General features: G+C 42.2%; 1 protein-coding gene across 6 annotated transcripts in view; it reads right to left on the reverse strand.

Moving 5' to 3' along the window:
* Positions 1–8137: 8137 nt before the first annotated feature.
* zeb2b (zinc finger E-box binding homeobox 2b) overlaps positions 8138–20513 on the reverse strand; it is a 100919-nt gene continuing 88543 nt past the window's right edge. For 2 of the 6 annotated variants that reach the window (XM_005919937.3, XM_042219881.1), the window contains exons 7-10: positions 19918–20026; positions 16871–18873; positions 13973–14153; positions 8141–12450 (exon numbers count right to left, since the gene is read on the reverse strand). In XM_005919937.3, coding sequence (XP_005919999.1) covers positions 11876–12450; positions 13973–14153; positions 16871–18873; positions 19918–20026 — 2868 coding nt within the window. In that variant the 3' untranslated portion in view covers positions 8141–11875. Of the gene's footprint in view, positions 12451–13972; positions 14154–16870; positions 18874–19917; positions 20027–20513 lie in introns of all 6 variants that reach the window. The other 4 variants (XM_014332901.2, XM_005919938.3, XM_042219882.1 and 1 more) reach the window with 4 other exon arrangements.

Genomic DNA, 20513 nt, shown 5'->3' on the forward strand with positions numbered 1-20513 from the left:
CTGGTGATGCCCTTCGGCCTCTGCAACAGCCCTGCTGTCTTCCAACATCTGATCAACGATGTCTTGCGGGATAATCTAGGCCGGTGGGTGTTTGCTTATCTAGACAACATCTTGATCTACTCCCGCACCGAAGTGGACCATATTCGCCATGTGAGGGCCGGGCTGAGCAGGCTGCTTGAGTACCAGCTGTTCAGCAAACTGGAGAAGTGTGCTTTCCATCAGCGGTCCACCACCTTCCTAGGTTTCACCATCTCCTCCGATGGCCTGACCATGGACCCGCAAAAGGTCCAAGCCGTGACCCAGTGGCCTCAGCCCTCCAGCCTTAAGCAGCTACTGAACTTCCTGGGCTTTGCCAATTTCTATCGGTGCTTTATCCGTAACTTCAGCACCGTCATCGCCCCACTGACATCCCTCACCAAACCAGCTAACCTGCCTAAGCCCTTCTGCCTCTCCCCAGGTGCAAAACAGGCATTCCAAGACCTTATCCACCGGTTCACTATGGCACCCGTCCTGCTCCACCCTGATCCTGCCAGAGATTTTGTGGTGGAGGTGGATGCCTCCGATGTTGGCGCTGGCGCCGTCCTTTCTCAACACGGCCCGGATGGAAAACTTCACCCATGCTGCTATTTCTCAAGGAAATTTTCTCCCACGCAGCAACGGTACGGTGTCGGAGACCGAGAACTCCTGGCCATCAAGTGAGCCTTAGAAGAGTGGCGACATTGGCTCCTGGGAGCGAAAGACCCTTTTCTGATCTGATCCATATTCGTTCTGCCAAGCAGCTCAACCCAAGGCAGGCCCGTTGGGCCTTATTCTTTGAGCCTTACAATTTCCACCTCGCCTACCGCCCTGGTTCCAAAAACGCTAAGGCGGACGCTCTCTCCAGACAGTTCGCCCAGGACGGCCTCACGTCAGACCCTGAACCTATCCTACCTTCTCATTGCTTCGCTGCCCTCCTTCGGTGGCCCTTGGAGGACTCTATCCGGGATGCCCTGAACGCCGAACCACCTCCGCCTGACACCCCTGCTGGGAGGCTCTATGTACCATCCCGGTGCCGTCAGGAGGCCTTGCTCTGGGCTCACTCCTCCCCACTCTCTGGTCACCCGGGGCCTGACAGGACCCTCAAACTCCTCCGTCGTGGCCCTCCATGACTCGGGACGTCCGTGAATTCGTTTCCGCCTGTGACACCTGTGCTCGGGCCAAGTCCTCCACTCAGCCTCCCGCTGGCGACCTTCGCCCTCTCCCTGTGCCAGGACGTCCCTGGTCCCATGTCAGCCTTGACTTTGTTACCGGCCTCCCATCCGTGGACGGTCTTGACACCATCCTCACCTTTGTAGACCGGTTTTCAAAGGCGGTGCACCTGGTCGCTCTGGCCGGTCTCCCTTCCGCCAAACGGATGGCCGAGCTCCTCTTGAACCATGTCGTCCGGCTTCACAGTTCCCCAAGGACATAGTCTCCGACAGGGGGCCTCAGTTCACCGCCAGGTTCTGGAAAGCTTTTTGCCGCCTGATTGGAGCGTCTCCCAGCCTCTCGTCCGGCTATCACCCTCAGACCAATGGGCAGGTTGAACGGACCAATCAACAGCTGGGGCGCTTCTTGAGGTGCTTCGTCTCCGCCCAACCGTCGCTTTGGCCTCGTTACCTGTTGTGGGCTGAGCTGTCTCATAACCTTCACGTCTCTTCTGCCACCGGTCTCTCGCCCTTTGAAGTTTGTTATGGTTTTCATCCTCCTATCTTCAGCCATCAGGAGGCAGAGGTCGACGTGCCTGCTGCTGAACGGATGGTCCGCCGCTGTCGTCAGGCCTGGATCAAGGCGCAGGCTGCCATTTCCCGAGCCAACGCTCTGTACACCAAGCAGCATCATCGCCGCCACCGCCCAGGTCATCTATTCCAGCCGGGGGATCGCGTCTGGCTCTCCACAAGGCACCTGCGGCTCCGCACCGAGTCCAAGAAGCTCACCCCCAGGTTTGTTGGCCCGTACGAGATCGCTGCCCGGCTCAATCCCGTGACTTATCGTCTCAAGCTTCCACCCGGCCCCGCCTCCGCCCAGGTTCGTCGATGGGGGTCCTGTCTACACTGTCCGGCGGATCTTGGACTCCTGTCCCCGGGGTCGAGGGGTCCAGTATCTGGTGGACTGGGCTGGCTACGGTCCTGAGGAGCGCTCCTGGGTGCCGTCCCGCTTCGTCTTGGATCCTTCCCTCATCTCGGATTTCCGTCGCCGCCGTCCTGGACCGTCGGGTGCCGGTCTTCGGGGAGGGGAGGCCTGTCAGCTGGTGATCAGCTGATCACGGGGCCGGGTTTAAAAGAGACACCACCCACCTGTTCGCTGCTCAGACATCGTTCTCTTCATGTCAGGAGCTCCAAAACTTTGCCGACATCAGTCTCCGCCTGATTCAGCAACTGTGAGTGTTTTTCCCTTCGATTCTTTTTCTCATCCCGGCTCCGCTCGCTCTCCGTCTGTAACGCCAGTTCCGAAGCCACGCTTCGTGCACTGATCGTTACTAGAATAACTGCGTGTCTGTTCCAACCCACCGCTAGCCTTCGCCACGTTTGGGTCTAGCCAGCACGCCACACGGGCACGCCGAATTACTGTGTGTAATTCGCCCGATTGTGACAGATGGTAGAATTTGAAATATTTATGATTATATTTTAGCATTCCTGTTACTTTTAGTTAACTCATTAGTTTCCATTTATTCAAATCTAGTAATTTCTTTAATCAAATGTAAACTCGTTTCAGTTTTATCAGCTTTATGTAATGACCTTTTTATTTTATATTTGTAGACTATGCATGACTCCTGACTCACTTTTACCTTTGCTGTCTTTTACTTAACTGCTTTTTCGTTTATGCTTTGTGAAGCATTTTGGACCCATTTCCCAAAATGGCCCATAAATAGCTGAGATATTCTTATGTCCCTGGAATATTTATGCATAATAATCGCAGGCAAAGGAAGCACCAGGCAGCCAAAAAAAAAGAAGACACCAAGTCCAAAAGTAATGCATTAACAGCTCTGCATTAGGCAAGGATGGGTTTCTTTTATCGTCCTCTTCTTCTTCTTCACCTCCTTTTTTCCCCTCCTCTGTAGCACCGCTGGCACCAGACTGCACCACCTGCTCCACAGCTCTTTTCACTCCAGCCAGAATGAACAGCTGGCTGCTCTTCTGAAGCTCTGATTGGCTAATCCCTGCTGGTCACTTGCGCTTTTCCTCCCTGCGTGTCATTGAACTTTCTCTCGCCGAGTGCCAGGTCCGAGGAGTGTTTTTTCTCTCCCGTCTTTGCCCAGGCCCGTCCTTCATGTGCCCTGCGAATGGTCCGGGTGGCATATGGGGATATGTAAATAATTTAATGAGGTCAAAAGTGTGAGAGTCTCCTCTTTTTTCCCTTCATTCAAACCTTTTTCATGGCATCGATGGTTAAATATGAAACGTGCTTGCTGGGTTGTCAGGAACACCACCTTTACACCTGCTATAACATGCATCTGCATTCACTGGATACTTAATGAAAGCTGCACATGAATGCAAGACCTCCCCCTTCCTCGGCCAGGAAAGTTTCAGATGAAAACAGTGTTCAATGCACCTCAAAACACCTCTGAGTTCAGTTGTTTCTAACTTTTTCCATTCAGAGACAAATACAACTCCAATTCCAAAAAAGTTAGGATGCCATTTAAAAGAGCTCGGGATCAAACAACTAACCCTCTGGTAAATAGATGACCTCACCCCACCTCCAAAGACACAGCTACCCTCTACTTTACAGCACCTGTTGTTCCCTGAAACTCTCCCATCCAGGTATAAACCAGACCTGACACTGGTTAGTGTCTGAGATCTGGAGTGCTCAGGGTGATGTGGTTACTCTCCACTGTGGACATTGATAGCTGTAGATCCGATGGCCGAGTAGTCATTATTGTTGTACTTCTTTGAAGTTCGCCAACTGTCCATGTGGTCACAAAAACAGGCAAGCACCCAGACAGCCACACGGATCCTCGCACTCACCGTCTGATGATGTATGTCCTTTACACAGGAAGTTGTCATCAGCCTCATGCCGATTACGTCCGATCTCTGTTTCTTTACTTGTCAGGCTCACTTGATTTTAACCCCAATAAAACATGATTCAGACTCTTTAATGTTCTGTGCCTCGCTAGATTTGAACTTTTACACCTCAGCAATGCTCCACAGAAAATAAAAAGCTATTTTTTTAGTGCGTGTGTTCTGAAAGTTTGCTCACAGTTTGCTCAAACTTAAACGAGCTAATCTGACATGGATGCACCTAATTTGGAGCTTTGGGGACTACACAGCCACATTTTCATACTAGTTCTTCTTTACTTGAATTTCAGGTGCATTTCTACTCTTCTCAAGTCTGGATAAATAAAATGACTTAAAACTGTTCTGGACACACCACCGGCTCCAAGAACAGGTCTAGGATCAGCATTAAAAAAAGACAAGAGGAGGAGATCACATGTAACTTACACAGTTCTAGATTTTTCCACTGAGGGTGGAAAAACTACAAGAAAGGAAGTTGAACCTGTTTACATGGATGCTAAACCTCTCAGTATCCTTTGCTTCACTTATTGGATTGGCTGGTCTTGTACAGCCTCCTCTTCTCCTCATCAAATGCAAAGCTAGCACTGAGTCATATACTCTGAATATTTCAGGGACTAATCTGTTCTCCAGTGGAGCCCAGACTGACTTCAAAATGGAAAAAATGCCCCTCAAATCCTCAGTTGCAACCAAACCTCAAACCTATTTTCATTCACTGGCCTCCGACGTGTTCTGTCATGCTCTATCAGTCATATTTTGTGCATTAAAGCGTGATCTTTTTTTCCCTTACGACTTCATTTCGCTGTTGATGTTTCATGCTCTGGCTCCCTTTTTCCATAATGTAACCCCTCGGCTTCTTAAAGCACATGTATGCGCCAGTTTTGTATTTATAAGCTGGTTTATAAATAGAGTTGATTGACAATCACCTACAGTATTTGACAAATGACCTTTGTGTCTCTCTGAGGATGAGAAATGCAGGTAAAGGAGTGAAGACGATGAATAATACAAGACGGACGAGCATTTTTTAAATGCAAAACGAGTCGATTTTACTACTAAGTGTATCTGTGGAGGCAGCAGAGTAGCCCGAGGCAAAATGTACACTTAGCTTTGGTCTATACAAGGCCCAGCACTGAATCATCAGAGCTCAGCTGTCCAAAATACACCACCAATCTGGCCGAGGCATATGGCTGCATGACACTCGTATGAATTACTACTACACGCTTGTGTTGTTGTTTTTCCTCCCTTTTAAATGTTCTATGAGCCGGGTAGTGCTCCCACCACCGTTTTACATGAGAACAGATCAAAATCGCTGCCCCGATGCCCGAGAAGAGCGGCCAGACAGGTCTGCTTTTTCAGCTTCTTAACACCAGAGAGAGAGAGAGACATGCAATCAGGCTCAAGGTTTTCACAGATCAGTCTGAAAGATGTGAAAATGAATATTTGTTGGTGATAAAACTGCATTTAAAGCTGCAGACTTCAAATTTGCCTTGATAACAATCGGCCATCTTCAGTGACTTATTTTGGGATTTTTAGGCTCTCTTCATAATTCGTAACTCTGAAGGTCTTTCAATGTTTTTCTCTGCTTTTTTACTCATTTTCAGTCCAGTCCTGACCATCCTCGTGTGGATGGTTTTGTTTTTGTTTGTTTGTTAAGCTATTTTACACTGACCTAAAATTCAAGCATAAGAAAGGCTGATGAACCAGTGTTGTGTCTACACATGACTGAAATATTAGCAAAGAACCAAGCAGGTACAATAAGGAAGATCTCACTGGGCTGCCTGCTTTTCTAGCTGTTGTCTACTCTTTACATCTCATGATATCAAACTCACTGCTGTAGTCCTGTCATCTTCATTCCCACCTTCTACTTCTTACTGTCTGTGGTTGGCATCCACGGTCACACCCCTACTACTGCATAATTTTAAGTCCTGAAACAATTGAAATGGGTAAGTTATTAAAAAACTCAAAACCTGTGCAGTTTTCACAAATTTGGGCTTCAGGTATAGAGATTAAAACTGTTTTCACAACCCTATATAAATGTGTTTATTTCTGCTGTAAAGTTGGACCTTTTAACATGGGAGTCTATGTGGAGAGACTCACTGTAGGAGCCAGCCTCTAGTGGCTGCTAGAGGGACTGCAGCTACTGGAATTATTTTCCTCTCTTATTTTTGATTTATTTGTTTTATGTATTTTTTTCTGTGTGATGTGCAGCTTAAAAATTTTAAAGGAGCAAATTTCAATTTTCTGTCAAAACATATTTATAGAAAACACACACACACAAACATACAGAAACACACAGACAGAAAAAAATCAATTCAGGGCACCATCATGCAGCTTGATTGCAATTAAAAGCTGTCCTCCTCTGGGCCCAGGGCTAATAGTATGAGACAGTATTGATCAGTAAATGTAAGAGTAGACTGGATCAACATCAGTGTCAGTCAATATTTAAGAGTGACAGCAGGAATTCATACAGAAGGAAGAAACGCGCAGGAGCTGGATGGCAGACACACTTCAGAAATCAGCAGATTCTAATGTAAACAGAAGTGGAAAACTCATCTTCTGCCTTTTGCACCTTTTCCCTGTTTTATTTTCCTCTACACCATCTAATAAGTTGAAATCCTGTCATTTCTTTCCTCTGTTTCCAATTCACTCTCTGCCTCCTTTACTTTAGGGTTGCAGGAATGTTTCATCACTCCCATCTCGACCTTTGACCTTCCCCATTAGTGGCTTGTAAAGTCAGAGAGTGGCGAACGCAGTCTTGTATGCAAGTCTAATAGATGTAAAATGCAGAAGTAGAGGAAGGTTGAAAATTTCTCCCTTAATGATAGTGATATACTCCAGAGGATTCCCTCCTCACCCGCTCATTTTTCCGCATGCGTAATTGTCCAGGCGGTTCACGGCACATTATCAAATTCATCAGCTAATCATTTAAGACCCCCTCTTTTATCTGCGAGAAGGTCCGCACATGATCCGATGGCGTGCCGATCGATAGGAAAATCGAGATATGCAAAGCGCGTTCTGATGTTTGGCATCGCTCAACCTTTGGCGCTTTTATCTCTGCCTTTTGATGTTGCTTTTAATCTGCATAACGCCGCGTGAGTGGATGATAGAAGCGAGCGTCTCCTCCACTGGAGAGGACTCCTCCGATGGAGTCCACCTGTCAGGGCAGAGGGAAGTTTCAAAAAAAGAGATTCAGGAAATGAGGAGCTGATTTTTGGTTAGGGGAGAAAAAAAATGTCAGAAAACGGTGAAAAAATGCAGGTCACGGGTTCAACATGAAACCTTCAGATGTCTTCTTCAGTCTCGCCACAAGTCCAAACCCAAGAAATCTTTAATGTCATGATAGAAAAGAAACAAATGCTTGCATTTGGCATCCTTGAACCATAATTGCAGTGTTTGTTTTTGTTATATTTAATTATAATGTTGAATAGATACTTGCAAATGCTTTAATTTAAAATTGGTAGCTTTATTTTGAAAGGAGAAATTGAGTCAATCCTTGTTTACAGATCTTTGTAATGTGCCTGAAAAGGTAAAGCCATTTCTTATGTTAGACACGAAATAACCTAGTTGGAAAATGGTAGCTCCACACATTTGATTTGGCAGATTTTTAAATGTAAATTTTTTTAACACGAGATATCATTCCAGACGCAGTCCCAAAGGGATTTGCATCTCTCTTCCTGGATCAAACCAGGATCTTTCACTTATTAGGTGACAAGGAAGACCACCCTGCAATGGACCCTCGGCTAACGAACCAAATTAAGACAGTTAAAATTTGTTGGCAGCTCTGATTTGGACACACGATTTCACAAACTTGTACTTTAATTGTTCAAGCAGATTGAAGGATTGCTCAAGTTTTGACAATCAAGAATGTATAATTAATAGAAGATTATGTAATTTCACAACTTTTATATACTCACACACATTCAAGAAGCTTTAAAAGAGCTTCTGATTAACCCCGTCCATTGTCTCCATTAAAAATAAATGCTGTCTTGTGCAGACAAATAAATATTAATTGAATAAGTCAGGTAAAAACACACAGTTTCATCAAAGAAAAAGTTTAGTAATTTACCAAAACAGCTGATCACTGTAGTTTACACTTAATCAAAGTAGTACATTTGGACTATTTATAAGTACTATTTTCAGTAGCAGATTAATACATATGTTATTCTGTAGGCAGTGAATTTCATTATTAGTAGTTTTTTTGGTCTTTCTGTTGAATATTATCAGTTTGATAGGGTTTAAACCCCAGGTGTCAAAAATAAGGCCTGGGGGCCAGAGTCAGCCCAGCAAAGGCTTTGGAAAATGGGATAAATTTTAAATTTTTACTCTATTTTCTAAGGTTTTACAACTTTTATCTTCTTATAAACACTTCCTTCATGTCCATTCAGACTACACTGAAGTAAACAATTGATAGATAAACAATTAAAAGGCAGAAAGTTCCTTTTTTTTCACTAGCTGTTATAAAAATGTTCAATTTTTAGAGATGTTTCACTGTAAAACTTTATAAAAAATCGAGGTCACATGTTTCATGTCCAATGTGACACTTTTAAATCTGAATGACATTTATTGTTTAATGCTGATAGAACAAAAGCAGCAGAAAATTTTAGTCATCAGCTCCTAACATTTTATATTTGAAATAATCCTCACAAAACCATAAAAATCGCAGGTCCCAGGATCTCAGACAGTTGAACCTAACCTAAAGATGATACTTTCTTCCCTAAATGTACTTTCAGCAACTCGGATCAGCTGAAGGTGCTTTAATGTTATGTTGTCATACTTCAAAATAAAAATCTCAAAAAAGTTTCTTTACATTTAAAAGCTTCTGCTCTTTTTATCTAGTGTTATTTCACTGATTTTGACAGTTTTGTGAAGCCTTTAAAGTAATCTGGGAATGCAGTTGCATTTGCTTGTTTTTTTTTTTAATATTGGTTTTTAATTGAAAATTACATATAGAATATATAGAAATACCCTTTACTTCAAAAATGTGGAGAAACAGCAAAAGATGCCTTTAAATCACACATCTATTCTAGCTGAAAGCAATATAAAGAATATAGTTAAAGGCTCAATAAACACCATATTTTAATACTTTAATACAAAAACTTCCAAATGTGTTTTTATTTAAACTATTCGTGCTTTTTCAATAATCAGTGTTGATATTGAATGATACATGCAGCATTTTTATTACTGTCATCACTGTAGCTTCTCAGCTGCTTCACTATAACGGGAGGAAGAGGGGGATTTATTATGAACTATTAAATACTATCATACAATCTCATACTTCAAAACGAGCTTTAAATAAAACCTTTAAGGGTTTTAAATCCTTTAAATGTGTCTTGAGTTTTCTTGTAGTAGCTTTTAATCAATTATTAAGCGGAGGTGGTGTATTTATTTAGAATTATCAGGGATAAGTTGGATCGGTGCATGCTAGATCCTTCAGTTAGTCGGATCAATTCAGTGAAACAACAAGGAGTTTATCAAAATTGTCATGCATCAAAATAAAAGCTTCAAATATGCTTTAAAAACCTTTAAATGTGTCTTCGCCTTGTGTTTTCTTGCCTTAAACCAGCCTTTAAATAAGTAGTAGTCGTAGGTTTGCTCTGGTGTACATTTGGTCCTCCAATCAGCGGGAGTAACTCAGGGAAACAAAGCAAATCATTTTGATTCTTAAACCTGCTGACAGCTACATAAGTATGTTATCTGCTTACAGCAATTTGCTCACGATGCTTTAATTAAAGCGTTAAAATGTCATTTGTTTCAAAAGAAAAGCTTCCAAATATGATTTTAATATTTTTTAGAGGTTTTAAAAAGCTTCACTTTGTGTTTTCTTGTCTAAATTAATAATTTGTTTTATATGTACAGCATTTTTTTAACCTGTAAAAGAACACTTCCAGAACAGCTGGACACAGCACATTTCAGCAAATTCAGTAAAAACAGGATGAGACTATTTTCATTGGCAGATTGATTCACATCTAGTTTCCCAGTGACTGGAATCAAAGTTTTAGTCATTTAATGTGATTTACTAAGAAACTAATACAGAATATTTTTGGCTTTATTGTTTAAAACTTTGGTCGTGGCATTTATGTTGTTTTCTCATCTTAAAATAGTGATAATCAGCAGGAGGGCTGGGCTCAGTTGACTTTAATCCATCTGAAAAGAAAGAGTTCATTGTGACGAAGCCAAGCACACCTCACCGTTTGTGAACAAACACGAAGCCCTGAGGGTTTGGTACTCTGTAATTTGGCTACTTTTATTCGAGCAGGGTCATTTTCAAGAGAAATTACAAATTAAGAATTCAATAATACTTTTACAAAGACATTTCAGGAAAGATTCTTCTTCAGTCATGATATCATACATAGTATTTAACAGTCCCTCTTCATTTTTTTTAGCTTAAAAAAAGAAACAAAGATGAAGAAAGTGGAATTTTTCAGTCGAAAATACAGTGTTTTCACAATTGTATAAAAGTTCCCAAATTTGGAATTTTCCAGTAGCTGGAAAATAAAGGAAAAAAATAAAATAAAATAAGATTAAACTTCGCATTTCACAATGTTTCAAAACACAATAAATGCTCTCTTTACGTAAAATTTGCCCCTATGATCGACACCATGTTCCTTTTTACTAAAATATATCTATATATTGAAGAACTATAGTACTGTACACAACAGTATGAAATAAATAAAATTAGGAAATATAAAATGGGCCACATAAATAATGTTTTCTTTTCAACCTACAAATAAATGAAATGCAATTTGTTGTTTTCAAAAAAAAAGAGGAAAAAATGGTTTGGTGTAATACTGACAAAGAAAAGAGGTGAGAAAACATTGCACAACATAATGTAAACTAAGGAACTGCTGCCTATAATACTGACACGGGTGCTTCAAAGAACAACGGTGAACCATTTCATCAATACTGAAGCTGGTGAAAAAAAGTAACCTTCCTTTTACACAATACGAGGGTGGCACTTGCAGAAAACACACAGGTTAAAAGGTTTGCATATAAGGCTTCTTTTTTCTTATCAAAAACACCTTACAAAGGCTTCGTCCTTCATTTTTTTTTGACCCTCCCCAAAAGACAACATCTGTCCGTAAAACTGTATTTTCCCTTAAAATGAAGGTCTCTTTTAAAAAAAAATAATAAAGAAACAAACAAAAAAATAAACGGGGGGGAAAAGCTCCTTCACACAGTCTTTGAATTTTAATTCCTTCATTTGATTCAAGAGGCCTAAAACAGTGTGGCTGGAGATGAAAACTAAAGACGACACCGTAGGTAGGTTGGTGATAACAAAGGTAATACTGAAGGACTGTAGTAGTGCAGATACTACTGCTCTTTTTCCAACACTGTATAAATATATACATAGGCAATACTTTTTATTATTTTTGTTCATGATTATAGAAGCGGAGTGCAATTTGTACAAGTCACTAGTTGTGCTATAAATACTATGGAACACAGGGGTTTTTATTTGAGGAGGTTAGCACCACACATATTTTTAGGCCTTAGTACTGTACATTTTTTGAAATGTATTCATTTATTCATTGTTCGGTTTGCATAATGCAGCTTATTTCACAAACCCAAGCCTCCCCCTTTCCCCTTCAATGCCTCCTTCTTCCTCCTCCTCTTCTTCCGGATTGATATTTGAGTCCACGTTGAGGAGTCCGTCAAGCTTCCCGGAAGCTTCAGGCACGTGCACGTACAGCTTAAAACACGGCGTTTTAAACCGAGCAGGTAAGAATACTTGAACCGAAAAGAGAGAAACTTAAAAACTTTTTTCTTTTCTTTACTTTTTTTTTTTTTTTCATTAGTTTTTCTTTTTTTAAACTTCTAAAGATGGGAAGCTTCTGAAGTGTCACCGCCGATTACACGCCATCCTCCATCGCGTCCTCGTGATCCGATTTGGTTTCCGTTTTGCCGTCCAGCGAGCTATCGTCCATCGAGTGCTCTCCGTTCTCCTCCTCGTCCCTCAACGTGTCCGGGTCCGTGTCCATGCTCTTGCTCTCCTCCTCCTCCTCCTCAAACTCGTCGTCCCTCCGTCCGATCTTTGCGTACGTTCCATCCACTTCCTTTCGCCCTGCATCTCTGATCCCTCCGTTCACCACGTCATGCCTCAGAATAGCCTCTCGCTCCGCCAGCTCTGGGTAACCCTGAGGAGTCATGCCCTGCAAGTACGCCCTGCTCATGAGCAGCTCGGTGGGCTCCAGGTGGCCCTTCTCGCGGGCCTCCCTCTCTGCGGCCTCCCGCTCCTCGGCCTCCCGCTTGCAGTAGGAGTAGCGGTGGTTCATGTGCTGCGAGTATGAGCCCGAGTGCGAGAACCTCTTCCCGCACTTGTCGCATTGGTAAGGTTTCTCCCCCGAGTGCAGTCTGGAGTGCTCGATGAGATGGTGTTTGTGTTTGAAGGCTTTCTTGCAGATCTGGCACTGGTGCGGCCTCTTGCCTGCGGAGACACAAAGCAGAGAAAAAACGAAAGGGACGTGAGAGGCGTCCTGCAGCCACAGCAAATCAAACACACACACACAAGTCAGAATCAAAGCAAAATATTGAGGAAAAACTCTGATGAACTGGATGGCATGGAGTAAAAATGACATCACCGAGCATTAAATCCAACTTATGACTTTGGGCTATTTGTTTATTCAAATTGGGAGCACGATGAGAAAAGCGTGCTCGCATTCACAGGCCTACATTATGGAAATTCCCCTCCTGTGGTTGAAGCATGAAGAAACTCAACCGCAACTACTTATTTTAGGCCCTGCGTGCCACACTGATGAATGCAACATAAATAAACTACTGCAAAAGCAAACAAACAGAGAAGGCGACAAAGGGGTAAACAAACCCGAGATGGGGCTGTGGGGCGGGGAAGGCTCCGAGGGGTAACCCTGCTCATCTCCAATTGCAATTCGAGTTCATGGCGAGGCCTGGGCCTATATTAGGTTTTGAGCTGGAGCTCCTTCCCTACCAAATATGACGGCGCGGCTCAGATGCCAAGGCTCAAAATGAGAAACCCGAGCTGTCCAAGAGTGCAGGGTGAGATAGTTTTATGGCTGGCTAAATGGCACTTTTTCCCCACACTCCTTCACCTAAAAAAAAGATACCTGGATTCTTTTTTAAAAGCTACAAAGAAGCCTCTAATTTTGGCATTTCCCTAACTGCTGCTCACCACGTGTGGAAATATGGCTTCCTGCCTCGCACAAATCACATGACTCCCCCCTCTGACAGCTCCGAAACTGCACTCCAGGTCCAACATCTGGCACGATATTGTTAAAAACACACAGCGACGCATCAGGAGTGGAGATAACGCATCCCCGCGCCCCACCCCATATTTTCTCTTTTAAATAAAGAGGAGATCTGACGGTGGAGCCTCCCTCCCTTTTATGTCCAACCAGATAACACGAAGGCTGCGTAAAGCACAGAGCGCTTCTCTACAGATAGTGGATAAAATAAATGATGCAACTTGGTGAAAGAGGATCTCTGTATAATAACTATAATGAAAGACTTGTTATCGGTGCTCTGAAGCTTCTAAGCACTACTCCGCTGATGTGATCTATCGTCAATAATAGGGCCGATAAAGGCATTAGGGGGCCTTTTGCTGGCTTTACATATCTAGGTGAATTGATGTGTGTCTTTAAAGATAGCAAAGTGGTTCATACAGGAAGACATGATTGGGAAATAAATGGTACAATCCTGCCTATACCTGCAAAATTACAGAAAAAGAACACACAAAGCCTTTACTCATTCGCTGGATTTCAACCCTGTCAATGAAGAAGCAAGTTAGGTGTGGGTTTACATATATACAACTTAAGGGTTAAACAGAGAAGGAAAGAAGGAGGGAAAAGGGGGATAACATAAAAAAATATTTATATATATTAAAATATATTCATACTGATAGGATTTGGCAACACAAACATTTAAAACATAAAAAAAGCATGGGGTTTAAAATAAGGGTCTAGAACAGTATATACCTGTGTGTTCATATTTGTGTCTTAGAAGGGAACTGCTCTTCTGGAATGTTTTGTCGCACAAGTCACACGCGTACATACCACTTTCGGTCTTCTTAATCTTCTTCCGCGACAGACAGGAGTCGGGGTCTGTCATGTCGTCCAGCCCTGACATGTAATCTGGTGTACCGTCGAGCAGGTCCCCCTAAAAAGAAAAAAAATCACAAACAAAAAAAAGGGAGAAAGGATAACACAATAATGAATTTAGTGTGATGATGAGATGTTGTATATTCTTTTAAAAGTGAGAAAACAGTGAGGTGGTCACTGAGTGTGTGGCAAATAACATGACTCTAGCTTAAGCTAGCTTCATGTAAATGTTGCTAATATCTGTTGCTGACATTATTCCACATGTAATCCCTTTAAATTTTTACTTAAATTATGAGTTTATGTTCTTAATGTGACTCAAACAAAAATAAATTTATTTATAGTTATGTTTAACCAGAAGACACCCTTTTCTGAAGTGTAAATTGCTAAGCTAACTGTAAATTAAGAGTAAATATCAAAATGCTACACATTGCTCAAAGAGCGTTCGTGTTAAAATCTCAAAAGGTGTGACAAATTTTTTTTTAGCAAACACAATAAATATTTTCTGAGCTGCTGGGAGTTTTTAACCCCTTTAGAAGGGTATTTACCTTAAGCCGCTGTAGCAAAAAAGCTAATATTTGTTAACCCACTATCTGGTTTTAATGAAAAGTGGTGTTTATTTTATCTATAAAGCTATAAAACCTATAAGCTCTTTATAAGCAGTGTATACTTTTTTAAATGTGAAAAAAGTTTATTAGTTGTTTATTTTTTTAGAATATGTATGTTAGAAATGCTAAAGTTTATTTTTCCTGCTAACTTTGTCTTGCTAGAAAAACAACCCTGTACTAGTAGTTACATTTTCAAGCTATATAATCTTTTAAGGTGACAGTTAATTATAACTAAATTAAGGAAAAATAAGGTGCCTGTGTTCATGTGCCGGTTTATTAACTCCTAATACTAATTTGAGAGAAAGCTAATGTTTATAATTTTAGTTGCAATTTCTTATATTTAGGTTTGCTATGATATTGATCTTGAAAAATTGTATGAAGTTTGACAAAAAGTTAGCAATTAGGTGTCATGCTAATTGCTATATGAACAGCTAAGTGTTTGTTAGCTAATTAGTATGCTTTGAGAGTGTCATTTAGCAAAACTACAAACACTTTGTAGCTCAATCTACGTTGGTGGAAAAGCTCATACTTGATACTTATATTATTTTAAATTACATTGATTTACATTATTAGCTGAATTTTGTGAGTTTAGGTCATAACTGCTTCATATTACATTAATATAAAGTTACTGATAGCATGCTAATTTCTAAACTAACTGTTAAATTTTAAAGGAAAGTTCAGAAGATCAACGCAAAAAAAAGGAAGTTATTTAGTTGTGAATATCCTCTTTTCTTTAAACAATAGCTGGTGAAAGATCATAAAAATATCTAGCCAGACACCATTTGTCCACATAGGATCATTACACTGAAGCGTTCCTTCCAAACAATCACACAACGCTACATGTTCTCATGCATTTTTGATTACCAGCACATACCGGCGTTTATTTCTTATAAAACTTTCAGCTCTGCAGTAATATCACCCATCTATAACTGACAGTCTCCTCATTATGAAACACCGCTATAATGGTGTATTCAGTGTGGTCTAATTTTGTACACGAGCGTTAATTCTGCACATTCCTTTAAAATTCTCTTTTATGATGAAGATTAGTCTTAAATATGAATTGATGGAGAACAATATTATAACATTAGAGGAGGCACAGTGAGCCATTCTTGACATTGCAAACTCATATAATGATTAAAATCAGAAGGTGCACCTTAATGGCCAATATTGAGCCACCGAAGCTTTCTTTAATGAATATGTGTGTGATAATGTGGGGACAGCACTGCACTGTGTTTTAAGAAGGGACCACTATCACTCTGCAATCAATTTGAACTAAACGCCTGTAGCTGTATTTTTAAAATCTAATTTAATAACTTAGAATAGGAAACATTATTAATACTTTTTTTCATCAAAATGGCTCCCTCTATGTTAAACAGCCTTCAGCATTCACTGGTAATGAACATGGAGACTGTGCATTATTAATCCACATGTAGAAGCTCATTTTGGCTTTGGCTCTCTTTAAAATGCAGCAAAGTTGCAATGGGAAATTTCAGAGAAGTGCACAGCTCCGGGGCTCACCTTTGTCATTTTTACAAAGGCCTTTCACCCATATTTAATAACAAAATATGTGAGTTCAGGCCAGCTCTGGAGGAGGACTGGAGTCGAGAGCATTAATGTACTCCAGCGGGTAAAATTTACTGTGCAGAGTGGTAACAATTAGAGCTTTAACGAGATTAAACTTTAGGGCCAATATGGGTCCTGTCATATATTTGAACCTGATGCTGTTTGATATTTTGTGCCAGTGTTTTTTTGAGGGTAAAAATTAAAACACCACTAACATTCATAAATCTGCAAATGAAACTCTGGTAGAAGGGCTGGAGGCTCATTAAGACGGGATGAGATAATCCAGTTAAAATGAAGTCAAGGAAGTAGAAGCAATCCTCAAAGCTTTTTCTTTTTCATCACTGAATGATATTACTGCTAAAACAGCTGAACACAGGCTGCACAGGCCCTCCTTTCCTCCCACTAATGACGCCTCACTTTTTCCACCCCGGGGTTGTGTCACAGCTGTTTATCTCCATCGCCTATGCCAGTTCAGTCTACCTCAGGTGAGCGTTTCACTCTCCTAACTCCTGAGTGGTTTTTTAATTAGTACAGAAATGAGTTCAGATCATTTCAGAGAATCTGAGTGAGCCTGGGGCTTTCACAAAACCACAGGTGGCTTATTTACCTGGAAACCTGGTTTCCGCTGGTACTTTCTCCTCTGCTGCATCTCGGCAAGGGTAGCTGCCCCTGCTGCATAAGTGTAGGCCATGTGTGGTAGGAAGCCCATTTGATCCATGCCCGGATAGGGCCTAAGACCTGGTATGCTGGCCTGCATCGGGGGCATGAATGTGGCGGGTGGGAAAGCGCTCTGAGGTGGAAGCGACGTGTACAAGGGTTTGGCCGCAAACGGGTTAATGCCGAAGATGGGGCTAGTGCTTTTTTCTAAGTTTCCATTGTTGGTAGAGCCTGAGAAATCCTTTTTGAGATAGGCCAAGTTCAAAGGCTCTTCGAAGTGCTCTCGGGGAGAAGGGATGCTGTTATGGTCAATGGTAATACTGTTGACTTTAGGTCTGCTTTTGACAGTCAGTGCATGCTTGGGTTCCTTCATGAGTCTCGGCAGAGACAGGTCCAGCGGCTCAGCCTGCAGGTCTTCTGAAGTCAAGCTGTTTGGAGTGTAGGAGCTGCTGTGAGAGTTTTTGGAAGAAGTGGAGGACAGATTTAGCGGGGAAGGGGTGTTGCTGCGGGAGTGGTCCAACTTTTCACCTGTGGGTTTGGTTTGGCTGCCGCTGAACTGGTGGTTTTTCAAATGTCTGAGCGAGTTGTCACAGTTGTTCACGTTGTTATGGAGCTCTGCTATGGAGGGTGATGTGATGCGGTCAGTAGGCTTGATTAGAGACAGTGGCGACCTAGCTGCCAAAGAGTCTTTTGGTGGAGTGTGGTGGTTATTTGTTCCGACAACCATATCCATGTTGTTCCTGTGCTCTAGTGGTGGGGTCCTGTTAGTGCCGTACTCGTACATCTTTCGCTGCTCAAACCACTCCTTGACAAATTCCTGAGGAAGACCGACCGCTATGGAAATCTTGAGCAGCTCCTCCGAGTTGGGCTCCATGTTCATGGCAGAGTATGCCTTCAACACAGACATGTGGTCCCTGTAAGGGTTAAGAGGCCCAGTGAGTACCTTGTCAGACAACACGGAGGAGGGTAAGTGAGTGTTCTTCTCCATGAATATCCCTGGTTTATTGGGCATCAAATTCTCACTGGGCTGCAGCACAGCTTTGATCTCCTCGTTCATTTTACACAGGTAGCGTTCGTGCTGATGCAAAGGTATTGGCCCGGGGAAGGTTTCTTTGCAGTATTGGCAAGCGTAAGGTGTAAACATGTTGTTTTCCTGCACCTTCTCATCCACACCTCCTTCAAGCATGTGGTTGGGTTTCTCTCGTTTGATATTGCTAATCTGTCTCTTTGAGTCTGTAGTCAAGCTCTGGAGGCAGGCTTTGGCTTCGTTCACTTTTTCTAATGTGTAGTCGATGATGCTTTTGGTGGCGCCGTTGTGATTGACAAGTGGAAGACCGACCTGAGCCGTTGTCAGCGCTTGTTTCTGCTCCTCTATCTGGGATCCCAGCTCCTTCATGTGGGCTTTGAGCTTGGAGAGCTCTTCTGGCTTGCAGTCCATTTTCTGCCTGCACACAGTGTTGTCCACGATCTGGAGAACCTTCTGTACTTCGCTCAGGTTATTCCCCAGTGGACCCGGGTAGCTCAGGAGCTGCGCTTCAAGTCCGGCCATCCCAAGATGCTGCAAGGGGCTCTGGGCCGAGTTGTGGTGGATCCCAAGTGGGCTGTTTCCCCCCACTCCTCCATTCATGAAAGGCCCAGGAGCGGCAAATCCATGAGAAGCCATCATCAGCTTGTAGTCGAAGTCCAGCGGCTCCGTCTTGATGTTCAGGTGGTTGTTGTGCTCGGCGAGGCTGAGTGGCTTTCCGTTCTCAAGCTTTTGTCGCAGCTGGGTGATGGCAGTGTTAGTGGGGGAGGCGGAGGCAGAGGTAGGGGAGGAGCCTGTCTTCATGTTGCTGCGCATCCTGCCATTGACTGCAATCAAGCCAATACACTTTTTGCTGCTGATGTGGGAACTGTAGGAGCCCGAGTGAGAGAAGCGCTTCTTGCAGTTGGGGCACTCATAAGGTTTTTCACCTGAAACAAGAAATATAGATGGTTAGCCAAGACCAGTAAACAACCAACTGGCTCAAAACGGGGTCATGCAATTTTGCTTTTTCTCTCATATTATTTTATGGTCTATACTTTACAATATAAAACGCCTTGAGGTGGCTGTTGCTGTGAACTGGTGCTATGTAAATAAAACAGAATTGAAATTAACTGAATTGTGCCAAGATGTGCAATATGCGCTAGAGCCGGTAATCTTCCGGTATAGTGTCTGCATTTTCTTTATTTTCTGCCAAACTGAATTGGTTTAGAGATCTTTGCTCTTTTTTTGTACTTACATGTTTTGAGTGAAAGTAAACCATTCTTTAACATTTATTAGCTTTAACGTTTTCTGCTCAGCTCAGTGAGCACACAAAGATACTAAACACAAAGGCATGGAAACCTCACTGACTACTTTTGTTTTGGACATTTTAAGCATGTTCAAACAAGTGTGATGGACATGAAATTATTTTTATTTGATTTTATTTGTAGGAAAAAAGGCTCCCATCCAATAAACTGTAGGAATTAATTGAAAAAACAAATTCCTTAAGAGTTGGGGCACTGTTAAGAAAATGTAAAAGTTATTTAATTCTTCATGTTTTGCTTTGAACCTAAAGTCAATGTAATCTGAAAAAACTGCATTAAAAATAAATTAAATTATATAAAATAATAAATTATAGTTGAGCAATAAGGCTTCCTAGGTAAGGATACTATTTGTTTCATGCTTGTATTACCAGAATAACAGCTCCACAGTACATGAAGTTTTGAAGTAAGTTTAATGTACACATCTGACCTCTGCAACAAAATACTCTTTGTTTAAGGCTGATAAAAAGGAAAGTTTGCAACAAGTAAACAAATAAATTCAATTCAATTTAAAAGCTTCACACACATAAGCAAATATTGCACACCCCGAGGACTTCAGTGTCCATTAACAGCCGACGAGTGTCCAAAAGAAACCAAAAGGAATATCTGTGGATCCTTAAATCACCGTTATGAATATTCAAAGAGTAGGGCAGCGTTCTTCCTGCAACTCACCGCTATGAATCCGGAGGTGTTCCTTCAGATGGTGCTTGTATTTGAAGGCCTTGCCGCACTCGGTGCATTTGAACTTGCGGTTGCCGGCCGCTTGGTTGAGCAGTTGGTGCTGTGACAGAGAAAAAAAAAAGAGCGAGAGAGAGAATAAGAGATTTAAAAAAAAGAAAAATGTACAAACATGGAGGGGGTAAGAGTTCAGTTCACGCTACAAGCCAAATGGCTCCTGTCGCAAACGAAGCATCTTGGCTTTCCACTCCCACCTCCATTGAGCAACTACAGGCAGCGGCGGCGATAACAGAGAGAATCACATACCTTTTAATTTCCTGGCTGCACAGCCAAAGGAGGCCTGCCTTTAGAATTTGGCAGCCCAGAAAATAGAATAAATGAAAAGAGTCTTTTTTTAGAGCGTTTCTCCTTCATTAGAGGTGCCGATGTGATCTACTTTTCATTAATTTGGGGTCTAATCAGTCCAAAATGTATTCAGAATCATCTGTGAGCTCTCTCTCGCCAGCATACCTGTATTCACACCATCTCTGAATTTCACTTTTTTTTCTTTCCTCCCTTCTGCAAATGTGTTGCAGTAATTAGGTCCCCCC

This window comes from Haplochromis burtoni, unplaced genomic scaffold (genome assembly GCF_018398535.1).
Source record: "Haplochromis burtoni strain Fernald_Lab_line unplaced genomic scaffold, NCSU_Asbu1 Contig_39, whole genome shotgun sequence".
Taxonomy (NCBI): domain Eukaryota; kingdom Metazoa; phylum Chordata; class Actinopteri; order Cichliformes; family Cichlidae; genus Haplochromis; species Haplochromis burtoni.